Source organism: Myxine glutinosa, chromosome 7 (assembly GCF_964187855.1).
Source record: "Myxine glutinosa chromosome 7, kmMyxGlut1.1, whole genome shotgun sequence".
Taxonomy (NCBI): domain Eukaryota; kingdom Metazoa; phylum Chordata; class Myxini; order Myxiniformes; family Myxinidae; genus Myxine; species Myxine glutinosa.
Window position 1 is genome coordinate 145,801,557 of NC_136267.1, and position 22,943 is coordinate 145,824,499.

Sequence of the window (22,943 nt, forward strand, 5' to 3'; positions counted from 1 at the left end):
TCGCCCAGGGCCCACAATGCTCTTAAGACGGCCCTATGTGTATATATGTGTGTGCGTGTGTATATATGTGTGTGGGTGTGTGTGTGTGTGTGTGTGTGTGTATATATGTGTGCGTGTGTATATATGTGTGAGTGTGTATATATGCGTGTGGGTGTGTGTGTATGTATGTGTGTGTATATATGTGTGTGTGCGTATGTATACATGTGTGTGTGTGTATGTGTGTATATATATGTGTGTACGTGTGTGTGTCTATATGTGTGTGGGTGTACGTGTGTATGTGTGTGTGTGTGTGTATATGTGTGTGGTTGTGTGTGTGTGTGTATATGTGTGTGGTTGTGTGTGTGTGTGTGTGTGTATATGTGTGTGGTTGTACGTGTGTGTGTGTGTGTATATATGTGTGTGCGTACGTGTGTACGTGTGTGTGTGTGTGTGTATACATGTGTGTACGTGTGTGTGTGTGTCTATATGTGTGTGGGTGTACGTGTGTGTGTGTGTGTGTGTGTGTGTGTGTGTGTGTGGATATATATGTGTGTGTGTGTTTATGTGTGTGGTTGTGTGTGTGTGTGTGTGTGTGTGGTTGTGTGTGTGTGTGTGTGTGTGTGTGTGTGTGTGTGTGTGTGTGTGTGTGTGTGTGTGTATGTGTGTGGTTGTGTGTGTGTGTCTGTGTATATATATGTGTGTGGTTGTACGTGTGTGTGTGTGTGTGTATATATGTGTGTGGTTGTATGTGTGTGTGTGTGTGTGTGTGTGTGTGTGTGTGTGTGTGTGTGTATGCGTGTGGTTGTACGTGTGTGTGTGTGTGTGTGTGTGTGTGTGTGTGTGTGTGTGTGTGTGTGTGTGTATATGTGTGTGGTTGTATGTATGTGTGTGTATGTATATATGTGTGTGGTTGTACGTGTGTGTCTGTGTATGTATATATGTGTGTGAATGCATGTATGTGTCGGTATATATGTGTGTGGGGTGACCCCACTAGTTTGAGAATATTGCTCCAGGTGTGCTCCTATGTGCATATTCTCTCCGTATTTGGAATGAGGCACTTTCTAACATTCTTTACAGATCGCAATTTTCCCAAGAAAGTCTCTGCAATCTTCAAACAATCTTATGTTGAATGCAGTAAAACTTCATCTGAACAAGTGATGAATGCAGTGATGGAATTCTCTTCGAACCTCTCATTGGTAGCTTGCTGTATTTCAGACTTTTAAATGAAACCTTTTGTTTTACGACTTCGTGAGATTTTCTTTTTGGTGTTGAAATTTGGTGTTGAAAATTCCAGATGTGGGATTCTTTCGATGTAATTGGGATCAAGCTGAATATCTTGATGAGCTTTTTCAACTGCCTTTTGTAATTTCTCACCAGTAATCCTTAAATCCTTCACTTCACCATGCAAATGTATATTCAGTGAAGATAAATCGAAACTGATGATTCTTGAATTATCCATTAATGGTGCAATTTCTTCCCATGCTCTGCTCCAAACCTCGGGATGACTGACAGCAAATGTTTTTTCACCAAATCTGCTCATAGTTTCTTCAAGTATTTTATGGACAGCACTCCTCCAGTGCTGGGAAAGGTTTAAAGAGGGTATTGTTCCAATATTAAATGTTGGGATAACATCAATTGACGTGGGCGGGTAAAATAGCAATTGTGCAGAAATGCTCCCAAATTTTCTTTCAATGTATTCTGTGAAGACGGAGTTCTTCAACATCAACTTCAAGATGTTGTGGTCGATATGGCATGTCACTTTCTTTGGAAACTCCACATCTACAGTTCTACATCCACGAACTACAATATTTTCTTCTATGTTGTATCGATACATCTGTAGAGATGTCTGCTCAAGGCAATGTTTCTTCGCCAAAACTTGCTTTGCACCTGCAAGGTAAATACAAATCAGGGTTAGTGATAAATATTGCAATACACACAGGTGGGGGATATAACTAATGCAAACATGTAAAAGACTGCAAGGTCAAACCACCATAGACATATTTCCATACACTGTGAAGAAAAATTGAACTTGCTATAATGCCTTTTAAAATGAATTTTGTCATTTACACCACTCACTATGGAAGTGGCAGGAATGGTCATTCCTCTTTGGGGTAAATAGCTCACAGACGATCTATGGTCGGGTCTCAATAACTTTGGGTGTGTGTCCATTGACCACGTTCCTTGTGGAGAGATCGCCAGGTGGTTTAAGCATTCGAGCAAGCACTCCATTCAAAACCGTTAAGGAACGGCTGGCTTGGTAAGCACAAGCTAGCTGCTTGGTAAATGAGCACAACCCGAGCTTTCTCCCTTTCAGTTCCGTGTTGAACAGAAGGAGCAAGTTTCAAAAGTTCACTACGAAAAACGCCACGTTAGCGCCAGGAAGGGTCATGTTATTAACCCAACACTTATGGGGTACCCAGAGTACATGAGATCTTCACTCAGTGAACGATCTCACACATGTCAGGATTCCTCCAAATTTCTTTATTTAGTGCTATAAAGAGCATTAGCGACTGTTTAAAAAGCTAATCATACATGTTTGTGGTTCATAATATTCATGACTGTTCAATAATGTTCATTACTTCTGGTAGAGGCCATTGCTCCCACGAAAACGCCGTAATAAGCTATTTATATATGTTGACTCACCAGAAAACGCCTTGAGGGAAGTGGGACATTAGTAGTATTCATATTGTTTTGCAATAACATTAACAATATGCGATTATCATTAATTTTGTTATTAAAAGCGTCTTTGGAAAAACGTCACGATAAAGCTAACTTAATATGGCTATACACCTCAACACGCAACCCATTGACGGCAATGGCGGGGAAAACCTGCTCGGGGAAGAAAACCCCCTTGGGGAGGGGGGCTGATGAATGCACTACAACCTTAATTATGTAACCCTTGGTCAATTTCAAATTTGCTGTCAGGATGATTTGGATCTTTTATAGTGCATAATCACTGCAGATGACTGACGATGAAATAGGAAGGATGAGACTCAAATGAGGAAACAATGATGGATTTGTAGTGGTTACCTTATTCACTTGTCACGGTTAACTTATCCGCATGTGACGGTTACCATTACAATGGGTTTGGTCTAACCCACGCACACAGGCGTTTGGTTGTGTCGTCGTGACGCACGCGCGGCTGTTGGAGCCACGCCCTCCGAAGAGGGTTCTTGGTTTTATATAAGCCGTTACGACTTCCGTTCGCTCGCAGTTGCTGGAGATTTCTGTACAATAAACAACCTTTTGTACCCAACGAAATGGCCTCTTCTTATCGTCTTTGGCAACCGCTAAACTGGTGACTCCGACGTGATGGCCTCTTCTTATCGTCTTCGGCAACCGCTAAACTGGTGACTCCGACGTGATGGCCTCTTCTTATCGTCTTCGGCAACCGCTAAACTGGTGACCCCGTTGCCCCCGAACGTATTCGGGGGCCAAATGAACACGGCAGGATTGCGACCGCAATTTCTTCCACAACACCTAAACTCGAACTGCCGGAGTTTTAGCAACGACGAGCGGCCATGTGGTTCACGCATCACGCTCGGTTCCTCCTCTACGACTAGAGGGGCGAACCAGCTCCGGGACCCTCCGAAGGAACGCCGTTACGGGGCGTTGGCGGCACGGCTACTTCGTCGCCTTCGCGCACACAGGCCGAGTACTGCTGCTCGTCACCTCCGCACACACAGGCCGGGCACGGCTACTTCGTCGCCTTTGCGCACACAGGCCGAGCACCGCTGCTCGTCGCCTCCGCGCACACAGGCCGAGTACTGCTGCTCGTCGCCTTCGCGCACACAGGCCGAGTACTGCTACTTCGTCGCCTCCGCGCACACAGGCCGAGTACTGCTGCTCGCCACTCCTACTACTGCTCCTATGGCGGATCCCGAGGCTGATGCTCCTGCAACTACAGCTACTACCGCTGCTCATCTCTTGCGCACGCACGGCTGCTTCGTTACCTTCGCGCGTACTGCTGCTCGCCACTCCCGCAATTCCTACTGCTGCAACTACAACGGCTACCGCTGCTCAGCACCCGCGGCCCGGCTCTGTTCCACCCGCGAACTACGTACACGCTCGTGGCGTGCCTTCTGGGGGGGGGGGGGGGGTGCATGTAGTGGTTACCTTATTCACTTGTCGCGGTTAACTTATCCGCATGTGACGGTTACCATTACGATGGGTTTGGTCGAACCCACGCATACGGGCGTTTGATTGTGTCGTCGTGACGCACGCGCGGCTGTTGGAGCCACGCCCTCCGAAGAGGGTTCTTGGTTTTATATAAGCCGTTACGACTTCCGTTCGCTAGCAGTTGCTGGAGATTTCTGTGCAATAAACAACCTTTTGTACCCAACGAAATGGCCTCTTCTTATCGTCTTCGGCAACAGCTAAACTGGTGACCCCGACGTGATGGCCTCTTCTTATCGTCTTCGGCAACCGCGAAAGATTAAGATTCTAAATGGCTTTAAAATGTTATTTATTATAGATTCTAAATGTTATCCATTAAAAACAGGATGGATAGTCTAACAATGCCGTCCATAGCAGAGTCTGTTTCATACTTTCGTTCAAGAGGATAGGATGACCTGGGTGGGTATACCAGTTAGCAGTATGGGGAGTTTGAGTTTTTTTGACTTCAGACATCAACAACCGGTTCGTGAATGACGGTTAAAAAAGGGTGAATGGCCAACGATGAACCGATAAAATCCACGTTCCTGTGCCACCTTCAGTTGAACGTCAGGCATTGACAGCACGTTCTCTATATTTTCATTCCAAACAGCATCATTCATCATTCCAATCACAAATTAGCACGATAGTATTAATATATCAAAATACAATGTTAAATCATGATTGCATTGAGATATTATAAACCCAGCGAACCTTCATAATCTGTTCACTTCCGGATTTTGGAGCAAGATCTGTGTCGATTGCATTTCAAAATCATAATTGTATTGAGGAATTTCTGAAACCTCCTACCAACTTTACAACACCAGCTGGGAACCCAAAACGTTCCACAGAAGGTTATTATATTTCCTTTTAGTAAAATATGCAACTGTAATGGTTACAAAATGCTTCCCCATCATGTGACCAGATCCTCAGCTCTGATTGGTGTACGCTTGTGGGGACATACGGACAGACAAACACTGTTCTAGAGGTATTGCCCAACGGGCTGAACAGTTGATGTTTTGTATCCCACTAATCGGCGAGATCTGCATCCGGACCTTAACCAAAATCTTATCGACTTGTTCTTGTCACCTAACCAACTCGTCCATTTTGTCCGAATCCGTCCATAACTTTTTGAAATATCATGCTCTATATCGTTTTTAGACCTCGCTCTCAATGGCGAGAATCACTTAAAAAATTATAGCATTCGGATCTTCAACAAAATCGAATCAATTCGTCATTGGCAGACACCCAACGTGTCCACCAATTTTCGTCTGAATCTGTCCATAATGTCTTGAGCTATCGTGTTATACAGTATTATATCATTTTTGTGTCTTTCAATGGCGAAGAATCACTTCCCGATCCGAATCCAGATCTCGTATCCAGATCCGAATCTTCTCCAACATCAAACCAATTCGTCCTTGTCACACAGCTAACCAAGCTGTCCACCAAAGTTTGTCTGAATCCATCCATAATCTTTTGAGATATCCTACTCATAGGCAAACAGACAGACACACAAACAGACAGAGGTGAAAACATAACCTCTGTCCACCTTTGGTGTAAGAAGGTAAATATAACCTCGTCCACCTTTTATAACCTCTGTAAACCTTCGGTGGTGGAGGTAATTATCATAAAAATAAAAATTACAGCTCCATGTAGAAAGGGATTCTGAATAATTAAAACGAAGTGCATGATGAGTGTCGTAATAAACTGAAAAAACAAACAAAGCTGAAATGGAAAAGTTTCGTATGGAAGATTTTTGTGTGCAACTTGCAGTTCTTGAGAGCAAAAGGAATAAAGCCAAGAAGATGATTCGAAAAATTAAGAGCACGACACTTGTTTCCTTCATTGAGGAAGGAAAATGTTTCTTTCATTGAGTTTCGTGGAAGGTTTCAATTCACATTTGAACATCCCATAACAAAATATTAATAACATTTGGAGATTTAAATTTACCTTCAGAGCTGTCAAATTGCAGATATGCCATTTGATTGTCCTTTGTCATTAAGATGTTGTTAATATCTCCACCACAGATTTCTGCTTCTCTTTGGAAATATTGATGTAGAGCTGCCATGGTGATATTGCTTGGAAGTCCTTCTACAAACAACCACTTTGTCATTTGCATTGGAGTCGCCAATATATCTCGATTATGGAGCTTTCTACTTGAGCAGGCCTTTTGAAAACCTTTCCATGCTGAGAAAACAAGTGCAGGCATGGATCAACACAACACCAATTCTTATCAGTTTGCCAATCATCTTCATAGTAAATAATACCAAAATACATAATTTGGTGTCTTCATAATCCAAATCGTCAGACATTGTCAAAATCGTCAGTCTTTCAGTCTGTCTTTCTGAGGATTTTTGACCGCGATACAATCGGTCGATACTTATCCAATCTCAACCAAACTTGATAGGAGGACTAAGTGTCATACTCAGACATTGAACAAAGTTGCCATGGATACATCAAAGTGTCCATTTCATTAAGATTTAAGTTGACAATCTTAATCAAAGCTCGGTTTAACCGTATGAAAATTAATAATTTTTCAGATGAAAATTGATGATTTTAGACGTTTGACCGAGAATTGATCTTTGACATTTTGGCCTCAAAAATAGTTACTTTCCCCATTCAGTGAGGCACTATGCAATTGCTGTTTAATTTCAAGTTAAAGGGATGAAAATTGACAATTTTTCAGACAAAAATGTATGATTTTAGAAGTTCAACCATAAGTTGACCTTTGACCTTTTGACCTCAAAAATAATTGGTTTCCCAATTCAGTGAATCAATATGCAAATGCTGTTTCAAATTTTTGAAGTCCATCGGATGAAAAATAACGATTTTAGAAATTTGATCTCAAGATGACCTTTGACCTAAAATCAGTAAGCTTCTCAGTTGTGACTACCTCTACAGCTTAGTAGCTATTCATGATTATAGGTTTACAATTGTGACTTGGTGGTGAGTGACAAACAAGCAAGCAGACAGATTGACAGACAGACAAAAACAAGCAAACAATACTTGAAAAAATCCAATACACTTGAAAAATCTTCGAATTTTTTAATATATATTTTGTATCCAGAGTCGAGGCTCGTGTAAGAGCTAACGCATTACACACGAAAACATGAACGGACCCATAACACATACAATAAACGAGAAAGAGCAATTGGAGATTGCAGACCCTCGCCAGGACATGTCTTCAGTGGTTTTTAAGGCTTTTGTGTTAAAACAAATATGGCGGCCTAACCACGTGACCAATGACATCATCATTATATTTTTTTCTCCACCAAAAGGCACGGCCCTCCTATGCGACGTCTCCCTCGGCCGGCCTCGCCCCATCGTGCCCGCTGGCTGGCAGCCCCCGGTGTTCGACACCATCCACGACCTGTCCCACCCTGGCGCGAGGGAATCCCAGAAACTCGTTGGGGCAAAGTTAGTCTGGCATGGCCTCCGGAAGGACGTCCGCGACTGCGCCAGGACGTGCCTCGCGTGCCAGCGTGCAAAGGTCCACCGCCACACCCAGGCACCGTTGGCCCCGTTCACGGTGCCCGAGCGGCGGTTCGACCACGTGCACGTCGACTTGGTGGGACCTCTGCCCCCTCGTGAGGGTTCACCCACCTCCTCACCATGGTCGACCACACCACACGGTGGCTGAAGGCCGTCCCATTGGCGGCGACATCTGCGGCGGAGCTGGTCTTTGGGCAACCACTGCGGGTACCGGGTGAATTTATCCCCGACTCCACGGCTCCTTGGTCCGCGGCACAACAGCGCTCCGCCCTTCAGGAGACCGCCCGGAGGTTCGGCCAGGTGCCAATGGCACACCACGGTTGCCCGCCTTCCCACGTCGCCCCGGAGCTTCGCACGGCAAAGTACGTGTTCATCCGGCACGACGCCCACCGGGCACCGCTACGGCCCCCGTACGACGGGCCCTTCAGGGTGTTAGAGACCGGGGACAAATTTTTCACGGTCTACATCGGCGGTGCCCCGGATCGCATTTCCGTGGACCGACTCAAGCCGGCCCACCTCGATCCGCACCACCCCCCGCCAGCGGCTCTGCCTCCGCGTTGAGGCCGCCCCCCGGCGGTCGGACCCCCAGCCCCGCCACCCCCCAGACCAGCACCCATCGCCAGGGGGTGTTTCGGCCGGGTCATCCGGCTTCCCCGCAAACTCACCCTTCAGGTGCGCGGGAATTCTGGGGGGGGGGGGGGGGGCGTGTGGCGGACACAAGCAAGGGGACACGAATTCAGCGCACCAGCAGGTGGCGCGAACGTCCAGGCGGGGAACTGGAAGGCATACCCCGCCTATCGACCGATCGGCCACGCCCGGGGACTAGGCGTGGCCTCGGCACATATATGCGGGCTCCAAGTTCGAGCCCGCCCAGTGCTGCAGTTTGAGCTTTCTTAATAAAGACTATTTTGGTTATCAAACGCGTTGTGGCCTACCTCTTTGGCAAGCAAGTTGTGTGCGCAGCACCACACTTCAATGTGGTTTTTTTAAAATTGAAATTCTAAAAATACTGTTTTGATTTTGATGATTTGCGTGTGATATTTAACGGATGTTTTTATAAATCGCGCCCCCCAATTGAAGCCCCGCCCTTAGGGCGGGTACCGTTGCTCGTTATATATAATGGTGATACAACAATTTTTACCGCTTTGCTTTGAAGAACGGGAATGAAGGGGGAGGAGCATGTTAGTATGTCTGGTTGAAGGCTTTGGGTGGTGAGGGGGCTTGAAGCCAGATTTTAATCTTACAGCCGCCATGTTGGTGCTCACCGTCACTGCGATGCGAAGCGAAAGATGCCTCAGAGCTGTCACATTCACAATCGCTATATCGTATGTACTCCCGATGCGTGTATCCTTCATTGTAAAAACTACCAAGTCAACAGTTAAATGGATTTTGAGCCGATAGGTGTTACGGCCTTGGCAAGATCGATGGAGACAGCGATCTGTTGCCTTGTCCGATTTGATCCGATCCTATTCGATTCGGTTGTTGGAGTCTGATCCGGTGCAGCTGTGCAGCGATTGGTGCAGCCGTTTATGCGGCACCCAGGAAAATAACGTTATGCGGGAGTCTAAACCTGAAAATGCTGGAGGCAAAGCTGAAATTGGAAAAACAATATAGCCTATTTTACTCCTGGAGATCCCAGGATTACCCACACAAAATATTGTTGCGATCGGTTCAGCCATTTATGCGGTACCTTCGAACGGACGGACAGATGGATGGACAGACAGACGGACGGACATTTGGTGAATTATAGTAAGATGTAGAAAGGAAGAACTGTAAGAGATTGAATTATTTTTTTTGAAATGGAGTGATTTGATGAGCAAATTGAAGACAGCCTTTTAAAGAGGAAGAAGAAAAGCATGTTATAATATGCAACAGAATGCAACACTGCAGGGGAAAGTTTAAACATTTTTAAACAAAACCGTGAAAACTATCTGGGAAAATTCCCTGATGTCAGGGCGTAGGTGGATGAAGGATTCCAGAACAGGTTCAGAAGGAGGAACAGAAGAATACAAGATTGACAGCCAGGTGAGCAGAGAACGAAGGAATAGGGAGGTGTATAAGCAATTGTATTAGTACGGGAGGAGGAGCCAACTTTTTTAATTCTTTGTACATATATATATTTTTTTTTTTGAAGGTTAGGTGAAAGTGGATTTGAGGAAGAATGAGATAGGTTGAAGGAGTATGGTGAAAACTAGAATTGGAAAGGTATCGGCTGGAGAGGATTGAGATATGGAGGAAGGAGAGAAAATGGGCGAGGTGAGACAACAAATGGTCGCGGTCTGGGCAGAGGAGCCACGAGGAGAGAAGGAAATTATTATTAAGATTTTTTTTGAGTTTTTTTTTTTTTGTATTAAGACTTTAAACAAAGGTTAAGATGTTCGGGGGGAGGTATGGGGTGAAAAGAAAAAGGAAATACAGTGAAAGAATGAACGTAAATAAACAACAAAAACCACAGAGGAGACAGGGAAGCTTCGAGGGACCAGGCCCCAAACGCGGCGTTAACAAAACGACTATTACACACAGGTATGCACGATTTACAAACCGAGATCTAACTAGAAACACACAGGAGACACATACACAGAAAAATAAACAGTAGATATTTGGCAAAAACACAAACGGAAAATATTTAACTTCGATGACGTGGAGAGCTTGGAAGAACACGACCTCACCAGAGGAACCGGAAGTGGAAGTTTAAACATTTTCAAGTAATCAGGAAAAAGAACAGCAAAGCGTTTCAAAACAAACATCACATGCCAAGTCTGCTGCAAAGTTTATACAAAGCGTTGTGCTGTGCAATATTTCTCACCAATAGGTTGAAGAAAAGTAATGATAGCTGCTTTCCCATTTTTCGCATAATCCACATTAAAGTCGAGGTGACTGCGTCCACTGCTCTGTTCTATGAACGATGTAACCAATTTTAATGGTGTGTTTTCATCCAGACCTTCCAGCTTCATATGATAAGCATCAATGTCAAAGCTGGACCCATTCCGAGCCTCAATGTGAAGCTCCTTTCCATCAATCTTGTACTTGCCAGTTGCTAGAATTGTATTAACTTCTGAAACAAAGCAAAATAAAATGAGAAATAAAAGAAGAATATACAACACTATTTGAACATTGAACAGTGTTCTAGCTTTTTATGTATCAAAGGTTTAATGACTCATCAGGAACTCCAATAGTGGTTTTGAACTCAGGACCTTATGATATTGAGCCAGCCACCTTAACTGTTCAGCCAACACCAGGCGAATACTCCTAACCTTCAGGATATTTTGCAGTAGCACATGCTTCCTTCAGCAAAAAGGTGGTAGTTAGAGGGTTTACTCAGTCTGTGAGGTTGGTGGTTCGATTTCGATCCTGGACGAGTCATACCAAAGACTTTAACTCGAAAAGAGAATTTGACACAGACACGTTGAAAGATATGCCTTCACCAATGTTAGATGTAAACGTCAAGCCACTGTAACATTTGATCCCAAATAAAGGTTACATTAAAAAACAAAGGTGTTGCATGTATTCTCTCGTGTTCTCACGTGTTTTAGCTTGTTCTCGCTTGTTCTCACTTGTTATCTCTTGTTCTCACGTGTTATCTCTTGTTCTCACTTGTTGTCTTTTGTTCTCTCTTGTTCTCTCGTGTTCTCTCATGTTCTCTCTTGTGTCCCATGTTCTCCCGTGTTCTCTCTTGTTATCCCGTGTTCTCTCGTGGGCACTGTTATTACACCTCCCAAATTCCAGGAGTACCTCTGGCTACGACTTCCCCTCTTTTCCCAAATCATGCTTGTCTATGTGTTGCAACGTCCTTCCAACAGTGATGACTCCATCTTTATCTCTCTCTCAAATGACATGGACAAACTTTTAACCACTCATCCCAACTATCTCTTCCTCCTATGTGGTGATTTCAATTGTCAACATGCCACTTGGCTTGGTGTTGGCACCTCTCTCACCTGCCATGACTCTTCAGCAAAGGACTATCGTGCCTCCATGGGACTGACCTACATTTGAAATACTGTGCTATATTATCGTTTTTGGCCCAATCAATGGTGAAGAATCACGTGAAAATATAAATCTCGCAACCGGATCCTCACCAACATGGAACCAATTGGTCCTTGTCACGCACACAACCTACCCACCAAGTTTCATCTGAATCCATCCATAACTGTCCAATTGTGGACAACTGTTCCTTCAAAATAATGCTCGATAACAACTGCTTGCTTAGCAAGTGATCACATCTGAAGTTTTCATTACATGTTAAAATTGTCTTATTTGCATATTGGGGGTAAAGACAAAAAGGTGCAGAGGTAGCGCACATACTTTTGAGTTGTCTATCCTTCGTTGGTATTCCACCTGATCAGTTGGTGAACAATAAATATCCCATGATGTCTGTGAACGAGTTATTGCTAAAATGGGAATTCCTGCACTAACCTCCAGAGGGCATCAGTGGCAGAACCGCGGACACGAGAGAATGGTGTGCGCACATATGCGCAAACTCGTAGCTAACTGACTCACGATTCAACATGCATGCAACAAACAAATTAGTCACACGTGTTTTGCTGATGTTTTATCATTTACAATGAATGTGCAAAAGTTTTCAAAAGTGCTATCAGGAGATATTATGCACATTATATACTTATGAGGTACAACGCTAAACTTATACAAAAAATATTTTAAATTTTCAAAAAAATTAACACGAAAAATACAACGGACGTGCCTGTACCGAGCAACTTTGGTGTGAATAATGTGTAATCAGGAAAACTACCAAATACCCCCTCTCTCCTCCTCTTGTCTCCTGCACTCTTTATTATATGTTCTATGTGCGGTTCGGGTGCTGGTGTTGGCTTAGCAGTTAAGGTGCTGGCTTGGGATCCTCGGATCCTGGGTTCGAATCCCGGTCTACGGCTGAATTAATGCCACGGGGGTTGACTCAGCCTGTCATCCTTCCAATGTCGGGAAATTGAGTACCAGTTCACTGGTAATTCCTGTGTGTCGCAAGAGGCGACTAACAGGGTTGGTGGCAGGAAGGGCATCCGGCTGTAAAACATTGCTTCAAAATGCGGACCATGGTGCCTGAAAAAGGCCAACCCCCTGCTCTGCGGGGAAAAATGGCCTCTGAAGGTGGTACTACTATGTGTTAGCTCTTACATGAGCCTCGACTAGGTATACAAAAAAGAATAATGTTTCAGATATAAATCATTAAGAAATGGTGCTTTCTTTTGAGCAGTATTTTATAGGGCACACAAATTAAAATTTACAACATTTTTGAAAACATTTGCCAAAAACCTATTTGTGGTGGAGCACCTACCTTCAGCAGTCTGGCAAGTCAGTAGCATGGTGTTCCGTTTGAGGGTAAACAACTCAACACGATGATGCAAAATACCCTCAAAGAGGAGTTTCTGCTTTTCCCCATCAATGCCATCACAATGAATCAGAATATCGTTTTCACCTGTGAATGAAGACAATATAAATTTACCATAAACTCATTGATTTGACACATGATCTTGCTCATAAGCAGAGTGAAATATCGTGTGCATTAAACTAGATTTTGCATCGAAGAAAGAGAAAAAAATTGTAAAAAAGCAACATTTCTGGGTGTCCCGCAACTGGCAAGAGATAAGCGGATGAATATGCATCCAAGTTCAACTCATCAAAATTACCAACCAGCAAACCCAGAACCAAACTCTTGTCTGGCACTAATATAACGTGAGGTGCAGTATCACATCATTTGCACGGAGCAGCAAATACAGAACTATAAATAATCTCAAAATGCCATCCTAAAGTTTCCGCTTTGCACTTAAACTAAACTTGATGAAAACGACAGTGAAAAAAATTTGTACATTTTATTCATTTGTGTTCTTCCTCTTCTCATAATAAAGCTTTGTGAAAGATTTGATGGCAAAACCTCAATTGGTTAAAAAAAGGTTATGGCCTGCACAGTCTCACTGATGCTCAATGGTAAATAAATAAAGAAACACAAACGATGAAAAAAACATGGGGCATTTCACACTTGACACACTCTGGCGGGGCTAATTAGGCTATTTATAGTCACGATCATCTTGCCCTTTGACATTTTGACCCATTTTTTAAATCATTTTTATTATTTTCTCCATATTCTCATAATAAAGGTTTAAAAAAAATTATGTCAAATACTCAAATGGTAAAAAAAGGTTATGGCCTCGACACACACACACCACACACACCGCACACACACCACACACACCACACACACCACACACACACACACACACACACACACACACAATTGCAAACCTCGTCTCCCGCTGTGTGGGGGGAGGGGGGACGGGTTAATAATTGTTAAGTGTGCTAAGATGTACAGGAGTCAGACAGGGATGCATGCTGTCTCAACTTGTAATGGACTGGGTATTAATGAGGACTACAGAACATGCCAGATGTGGCACAGACTGGTCTCAGGGTGACCATCTGGAGGAACTCAGCATTGCAAATGATGTCTGTTTGCTATCTGTCACCAAGGGAAGTTCACAAGAGAGAGTAAATAGGCTCCAGGAGTATTACCTCCAAGTCGTACTGAAAATCAACACGAACAACATGGAGTGCGAGATTACTTGCAGCAGACAACAATCATGATGTCATGTGCAATGACTTGCGCACACGAGATGTCGACAAGATCATGAATCGAGGGTCCATGTTTATTGTAACAGGAAGGGTTTGGGGGAGTAGGTATACTCAGATGTTCGGTACTCAGACCTGATCGAATACAGTGGAGAAGGAGCTGAGGGACCGAGAAACCACCTGGACTGCAATCAGTCAGTGGGCCCAAGACAGACGAAAGTGATGCAAGTTCCTCAAGAGACTCCATATGTTGTCAGGCTTGGATAGGGATCTAAAGCAAGTGAGCAAGTACTTGAGGGGTGTCGAGGATTTCTGTTTTATATTGTTGTTGACATGGCTGCCGATTCAATCCCGCTCTAACATTCGCAAAAGGAATGACTTGAAGGCAGATCTCAAGTTTTCACAACAACAGGCACTAGTTTGGCTCGCTTGCCAATTAGCTGTGCCAAGGCCAACTGAAGTTGAGATTTTTTTTAACTTCGGAACTTAGAGGTCAGCCCATTTATGTACTGTGGGCCAAAGTGGTCTCCAGAAACTCAAACTAAGGCTTGTGTGAAAATATCCCCCATGAAAATGGACTGGCTTAGCAGTCCACGATGGGATTAAATTATTTTTGTTTATTTTTTTGAACAATGGGTGAACATTATTTTTGTCTTCACTGTATCCATTTTTATTTCTATTCTCCAAATTTAACTCTTCCACAAGGATTTTCGATATTAAAACAATGTCATCTGTGAACTGTAGGTGGTTTAGTCTTCCTCTGCTGACAGTTAGTGCTTTATTTTCCCAATTCAGCTGATGGAACACTCTTCCTCGGCCTGCAGTCAACAATTTGTGAGAGAATGATTTGGCTTGTCTGAAATATCTTATAAAATTGATATTGCCACGATTCTGGTGCAGTTTGAAGATTACGATACGACCAGGATAGGCTCCAAAATAAATTGTAAATGATATTGTTATGTCGGGGGGGGGGGGGGGGAGGTGGAGGATAGAGGAATATCTAGGGACAGGTAGGTCCGAATAGGTCGGTGATCGATTGTCGTGATAGGGAATCTACCTGAAATAAGTTCTATGTGCAGCCCGGATGTCCGTGAAAGTCGTATCTGTGTCCCCTTCACGAGGGGGTGGGGTGTGCAATGTAGTGCAGGGATTATGGATAAAATTCCTTTGTTTGTCATTCCCTCTGTCGCCAATCCAGTGTCCATTATGGCAAAGCACTCATATAGACACTTACAGTCACGTGAAAAAGTAAGTACACCCCGTGTAAAGTTTTGACTTTTTCAACATATTTCAACATACAGCTATTTGATCTTCATTTCAACAATATTGACAGATAAAGGTGATATAATATAACAAATATCATGAAACATTTACATTTTGTAGTCCATTGTATAATTTAAATAAACATAAATGCAAATTTCGCATGTGGAAAAAGTAAGTACACCCCCACATGTATCACTACTTCAAATACCTAAAATTAGAATCAGGTGCACCAGCTCAGGTGCAAATGATTAGAACATCATTAGAGAGGATCTTGCAGGAACCTGTCTTATTTAAACCTCAGACATTTAGTTTGGTTTGCTCTTTGTTGTTGAAGTGTGCGGCATCACCATGCCTCGACCAAAAGAGGTCTCTGAGGCCTTCAGAAAGAAGGTTATAGATGCCTACGAGTCTGGGAAGGGATTTAAAAAGATGTCCAAACAATTTGAAATCAATCATTCGACTGTCGGGAAGATCATCTACAAGTGGAGAAGATTCCAAAGAATTGCCAACTTGTTCAGGCCAGGCTGCCCCAGCAAGTTCAGCCTGAGAGCAAACCGCAAGATGCTGAAAGAAGTCTCTAAGAACCCCAGAATGTCATCACGGGACCTACAGGTAGCTCTTGCCACTGTTGATGTCAAAGTGCACGAGTCTACCATTAGAAAGAGGCTGCACAAATTTGATCTACATGGGAGGTGTGCCAGGAGGAAACCTTTCCTTTCCAGAAAGAACATCAGGGCAAGACTAAAGTTTGCCAATGAACACCGAGGCAAAGACCAGCACTTCTGGAACAATGTGCTCTGGACAGATGAGTCAAAGGTAGAGCTATTTGGCCACAGTACCAAAAGACATGTTTGGCGAAAACCAAAGACAGCATTTGACCACAAGAACCTGATACCAACTGTAAAGCATGGTGGTGGAAATATTATGGTTTGGGGCAGCTTTGCTGCATCAGGGCCTGGGCAGCTTACCATCATACAGGGTGACCCAAAAAAACCTCCCACATCCATCACCTGATCCGGAAACATTTCCCTCAGCACTTGCAATGATCTTCGAGCTGTGTGTGCCGTAGCTCCATCTTGCTGAAACCACACATCGAGTTCTTCAAGGTCAAGGTGTTCGAGTTGTGGCCTTAGAAAGTTTTCGAGCATATCAATGTAACGGTCAGAAGTTATGGTAACAGTTACACCACCCTCTTCAAAGAAATAAGGACCCACGATGCCAACATCAGCAACAGCGCACCACACAGTCACTCGATCGGAGTGCAACGGTCTTTCGTGTAGCATGCGAGGCTTGTCTTCAGAGCAATAGCTAAAATTTTGTTTATTTACAGAGCCACTCAAATGAAAATGAGCTTCGTCACTGCACAAGAGAACAGCATCTTCCGGAACACGTTGCAGAATGTTCTCGCATAACTCCCTGCGGCTTATCCAGTCTCTCGCATTGAGTTCTTTCACAACCGTCATTTTGTATGGTTGGAAGTGGAGGTCTTTGTGTAAGATTCTCCTTGCAGTTTCCCGGGATATCCCTACAGCTAAAGCATGCTTTCACGCAGAACGTCTCGGAGACTGCACAACAGATCGCCTCAATGCTTCAATATTCTCAGGCGTACGAGCGCTCCTAGGTCGACCAGGTGATTTTCTTTTTAAAGCTGAGCCTGTTGCCCTGAAATTCCCAACCCACTGCAAGATGGTTTTCCGATCTGGAACGTTTTGGTTCCGTGGAATACTGAAACGTCTTCGAAAGGCCCTCTGCACGGCGATCACGGAACGGTTGTTTGTGAAGAACGCTTCGACAGCGAACGCACGGTGTACTCCCGACCACACCATGTTGGCGACTGAGGACGGTTGGGGTTGGGCTACCAACAGACCCTAGCCCCGCCCCTCCCACCTCACTACTGCCAGTGCTACAGCCTTTCGAAATGTGGGAGGTTTTTTTGGGTCACCCTTATATAATCCACTATGAATTCTTCATTGTACCAGAGGGTGCTTGAGGATAATGTGAGGCCATCTGTCGGAATGTTGAAGCTCAACCAAAGGTGGACCTTGCAACATGAAAACGACCCTAAACATACCAGGAAATCCACCAAGGAATGGCTGAAAAGAAAGAAATGGAGGGTTCTGGAATGGCCAAGTCAAAGCCCGGATCTAAATCCCATCGAGATGTTGTGGGGGGATTTGAAACGACCTGTGCATGCACGAAACCCCTCAAGCATCACACAGCTGAAAGAATTCTGCATGGAGGAATGGGCAAAAATTTCTCCCAGTCGATGTCAGAGACTGGTAGACAGTTATAAGAAACGCCTACTTGAGGTTGTTTCTGCCAAAGGGGGCAATACCACCGATTAGAGCCAAGGGTGTACTTACTTTTTCCACATGCAAAATTTGCATTTATGTTTATTGAAATTATACAATGGACTACAAAATGTAAATGTTTCATGGTATTTGTTATATTATATCACCTTTATCTATCAATATTGTTGAAATGAAGATCAAAAAGATGTATGTTGAAATATATTGAAAAAGTCAAAACTTTACATGGGGTGTACTTACTTTTTCACGTGACTGTAGATAGGTCCCTTAGTGCACACATTAATTAAATCCCCTCCCTTACAAAAAGACTTTGGAAGAAAACATACAGGAAGCCAGATCGGGGCACCGCCGCATGTGGCCGCAGCCAGCCACACCACCAGCTGGCCGAGCTACGAGCATTGGGCAGGGCAGGCTATAGCCACGCCCAGGGAACGTGTGATTGGTTGAGGCGGAAGGCACAAACATTCGGCCAATCAGAGCAGAAGGTGCCAAATGACCATTTAGAAACAGGTCGCTAGTTGGAGGACAAGCGCGAGTGACGTGAAAAGGCGGGAAAGATCACAAAGATGAGAGGGACGGATTGGTAACGCACCAGAATTGACGTCAGACCAGGGTTGACAAAACGTCACGCTCGCGGGCATTTTAGTCAGTTCGTGCTGGTCTGTTCGTTCTGAGTTCTTCGTGGGAGGCTCTTTGTTCTTCGTTGGAGGCTCTTCGTCCTGTGTCTTTGCTTGTGCTTCACGCGTTGGTGGATTGGCTTCACTGGTTCTTCTTCCCTGCGTTCCTCCCTGTTGGTCGTTGGCGTCTTCCCTGAACCTTTGTGGTGCTTTTGGTTCTTCGTGGTGCTTTTGGTGCTTGGAGCGAGGCTGGTGCTCGGAGAGAGGCTCGGTGCTGTGAGCGAACGGGAGCTCGTGTGCGACCGACGAGGGGCGAGCAGACGAGGCCGCTGAGCGGGTGGCTCGGGGCCGAGCAGAGCATGGGCGAGGCGGACGGAGGCTTCTTCGTGCCAGCATCGGAGTCGGACATAGCCGCGTTGGACGACGGACACACCATACAGACAGATAAGACGCACCACATCTCACACAAATACACGACGATTCTTTTATTTAATTCATCTCCTTTGTCCTGTTGTCAAGTCTGGTATGGGGACATCCCGATTTAGGACATTTATTTACCGGCGCGTTATTTTCCTGCCCCACTAATAATTGCAAATAAACCCTTGCATTATTTTCTTTCATTCCAAAATCCTGTGTCCGTTTTGAGTTAATTTCCTCCAGGATTGGAGCTGCCATCGGATCGCTACAGGTACGCGCTTGCCGCTTCTTCCTCTTCATTCTTCTGCCCGCGCTTTTATAGTCGAATCCGTAATTGATCGTCGCATCAAGTAAAGCCGTTCAGTCATCCACGGTCCTACGGTATTAACCGAGGGTTTCGCCTGACAATATTGTTACAACAAATTTTGTACAGTGAAATAACCACAGAAACTCATGCCATGCAGTGTTGGGAAAATTATTTTTCAAATAAAAAATATGATCAAAAACATTTTCTATGTCTCTCCGAAAAGACCGACTGGACAACCCTCCCATCTACCTTCTCAACAATCCTCTCCAAGAAGTTCTGTCACTCAAGCTTTTGGGTCTCATTATCTGCCATGATCTTTCCTGGGAAAACCACATTTCCAAGCTGGCCTCCAAAGCCAGTCGCCGACTGGGCATCCTCCGCAACCCACTCCTCCCTCCAGGTCTTTAAAACAGCTGTTCACCACCATCTCTTATCTTCCCCCATCCAAAACACTGATCTTTTCCCCTGTTAATTCACCCCAGATCCACTTTTTTGAAATACCAACTTCTTTTCTGGAAGTCCTAGCAGTATCCATGTGTTCAACTATTAGTGTCCAACTAAACTATTAAACTATTCGTATTAACTAGCAGTGTCCAACTATTATGATAAAAAAGTGACAGAGTGGTTATGCGGTTAGCTTGAAACCAGCAGATGAAGGTTCACTTCCTTTCTTTTTAAATAATTTTAAGATATGATGGGTTTTCAAATGTATGGAAAGTGGGAGGTGTTCCGTATATTCATTCAGGGTTGTATAAAGGTAAGCTCAAGGTGTTTGGTTCTCGTTTTGAAGAGAAAGCCTCTCAGATAATAAATATTAAAATAATTGTTGCTGCAAATGAAATTATAGACCCAATAGAAGATAAAACATTTCGTGTTGAGTAAGCATCTGGGTAGTCAGAGTATCGACGAGGTATTCCTGCTAACCCTAAGAAATGTTGTGGGAAGAAAGTGAGATTTACCCCCGTAAATATAACTCAGAAGTGAATTTTATCCCAGGTTTTGTTAATTGAGTATCCGGAGAAGAGAGGAAATCAGTGTATGTTCTTTGCTGTTGTACTTGTGTGCTTCCCTCTCTCTCTCCCCCATCTTGTCTCCCGCTCCCTTTATCTTATGTTTTGTGTGTCCGTTTTTTGTGTGATTTCTGTTAGCTTTTACATGAGCCTCGATCTTGTATACAAAAATTAACTAGAGGTTCCAGGGAACCTGAACTTAACTGGGTCAAGTCATGTCATAGGTTACGACGAGGACATTTTTCGGACATCGTCAAAACCCGTAATATATGTGTTGAGGTTTGTTACATACTGTCTACACACCAAGTTTCAGCCTTCTAGCTACATTAGGAAGTACCAGATTAACAAAAATTTATTTTTCAATATGGCCGCCCTGCCGCGCCCATTTTTGGGCGTGCCCAAATGCAATCCCAAACTAGTTTATGTCTTAAAGATGCTGCATAACAAGTTTCATCAAATCTCATCAATATTTGTGACTTTTAGAGCATAGACGTCGAATTGTTTACAGACAACAGACAGACAGACAACAGACGGACGACGGACGACGGACGACGGACACTGGGTGTCGACAAAAACTCAGCTGGACATAGTCCAGTTGAGTTAAAAAGAAAAAAAAGCTTGAGAGAATGAATGAGGGTGAAGTGATGGGAAGAATTGCTTACCCTTTTTTGTAGAGGGCTCGTCTCGCTCTTCAGACAAAGCAAAATGTTCCGCAGTGAAGTTACTCTCTTCTAAATCGAGTGAGTGAATTGACGCTGACTTCATGATATTGGCACTGTTGTCTTGCTTCTACAAAGTAAACATTTCCTCAAATGATTATGTCAGTTTTCAAATGGGATAAAATGAATTTCATTCAAAACAGTTAATTATATTTTTAACAAACGTCCAATGAGTTTTCACCACGGTCTGATCTGATCTGTCACATGACAATGAAAATCTTTGCGGTGCCATGTTGGTGTTTTCTTTGGACTCTCTGGACCAGTTATGGCAAATTTTGGCATTGCGACCAAAGTGCTGGTGACAATCACCCCGAATTATCAAAAATGCCCATGGAATATTTAAATGCTGGTATAGCCAAAGGAACTGTTAAAACTGAACTTGCTGGTTATTTTCCCAGTGCGACCTGTGATTATAAAAAAGCTTTCATGTCGCTGCCATGCTTATGAGCGGACAATCAAGACAACTTCAGCTGAACACATTTTCGAGATGAATGTAAACAATTCTTGCTTTAAAAAATGAGCGACAGTAATATATTTGGATGAATGATTACCGATTGATGGAATGTCTTTTCTTTCAACCAAAATCATGCATTTTGTGGCTTTGGCAGGAAGAAAATATGGAGGGAAGGAACAACAAATAATTATGAAAGTTTTGTAAACGAAAACATGAAACCTGTTTAAATTTATGTACATTTAAATTCACACAGTATGGTGATGATTGCCTTCCAAGTGCAAAGGATATCCGTGTTGAAAACCTCCTTGGGGATTGGAGGGTTGTGAAGAACAATGGGACAAATAATAATATCCGTGTTGAAAAGCTCCTTGGGGATTGGAGGGTTGTGAAGAACACGGTGACAAATAATGATATCCATGTTGCAAATCTCTTTGGGGATTGGAGGGTTGTGAAGAACAATGGGACAAATATTGATATCCGTGTTGAAAACCTCCTTGGGGATTGGAGGGTTGTGAAGAACAATGGGACAAATAATGATATCCATGTTGAAAAGCTCCTTGGGGATTGGAGGGTTGTGAAGAACAATGGGACAAATAATAATATCCGTGTTGAAAAGCTCCTTGGGGATTGGAGGGTTGTGAAGAACACGGTGACAAATAATGATATCCATGTTGCAAATCTCTTTGGGGATTGGAGGGTTGTGAAGAACAATGGGACAAATAATGATATCCATGTTGAAAAGCTCCTCGGGGAATGGAGGATTTGAAAGAACAAGGTGACGAAGAATGATGGATAGAGTCAACAAAATGTTGATCAAGGAATGCTCACCATCACGGGAAGCAATCAGAAGCTGATGCTTCGGGCATTAACCCTTCGTTGGAGCAATACAATCCTCATGTGATTTTTCCAACAACCCTTTTGGGTCCTTTTGCTCCGACGAAGAGTTATCATACAAAATGTCAGGTTCTCTTTGCTTCCAATGGCGGCTAGGATACCTCGATCAACGTTATGTTGACACCATCCATTTTCCAGACTAGTTCTTCATTATTTGAACAATGATACCCTTTACTGCTTACGTACATGTCCTGGGGAATGTTAACCTGAAGGCATATGAAAGCCTCGACTCCAATGATGCAAAATAGACAGCCACATACTACATCCTAGCACAGCATTCCTGTTGCTTGTGGGGGGAAAAAATCAACAATATCCTCAAGTGTGAGGTAGAACAAGTATGTGTGACTTAGCCAATGAGAGCAGCCACACAAAGCTGTAGTAACTATTAATTACAAGTTAAAACAGTCCAGTGTGCAGATGTGTATGACAAACCTCTTTTTTGTCTGTGGCCTTTGGGACAGGTTGCAGCACAGACTCTGAAAAAGAACAAGGCAAATGAAAAACCGCAGAAGAACATGAAGCAATAAAGAAGCACAATGGTCAAAAGTCTGATTATTTATTGTTTTAAAATGCTGCCATGCACAAGTCAGCAATGGCTACAGATAAATTGTAAATACAAGAGCATGGTAGATTTTTTAAAACAGTGAAGGTGTAGTGGTGTGCAATTACTCGGTTAATTAAAGCTGTCTCACGATTGGCCAATTATTTGTCAAACCAACCTGGAATTAACATGCTGACATACAGTAATTGCAAA

At 43.6% G+C, this 22,943-nt stretch overlaps 1 protein-coding gene across 1 annotated transcript in view; it reads right to left on the reverse strand.

The window, feature by feature from the left end:
* Positions 1 to 533: 533 nt before the first annotated feature.
* Positions 534 to 22,943, reverse strand: part of LOC137430866 (uncharacterized) — a 45,144-nt gene continuing 22,734 nt past the window's right edge. Inside the window, exons 10-15 of the mRNA XM_078782748.1 lie at positions 22,622 to 22,665; positions 20,785 to 20,911; positions 12,914 to 13,054; positions 10,430 to 10,678; positions 6,082 to 6,318; positions 534 to 1,866 (exon numbers count right to left, since the gene is read on the reverse strand). Of these exons, the coding sequence (XP_078638874.1) occupies positions 1,199 to 1,866; positions 6,082 to 6,318; positions 10,430 to 10,678; positions 12,914 to 13,054; positions 20,785 to 20,911; positions 22,622 to 22,665 (1,466 nt within the window). The 3' untranslated portion in view covers positions 534 to 1,198. The remainder of the gene's footprint in view (positions 1,867 to 6,081; positions 6,319 to 10,429; positions 10,679 to 12,913; positions 13,055 to 20,784; positions 20,912 to 22,621; positions 22,666 to 22,943) is intronic.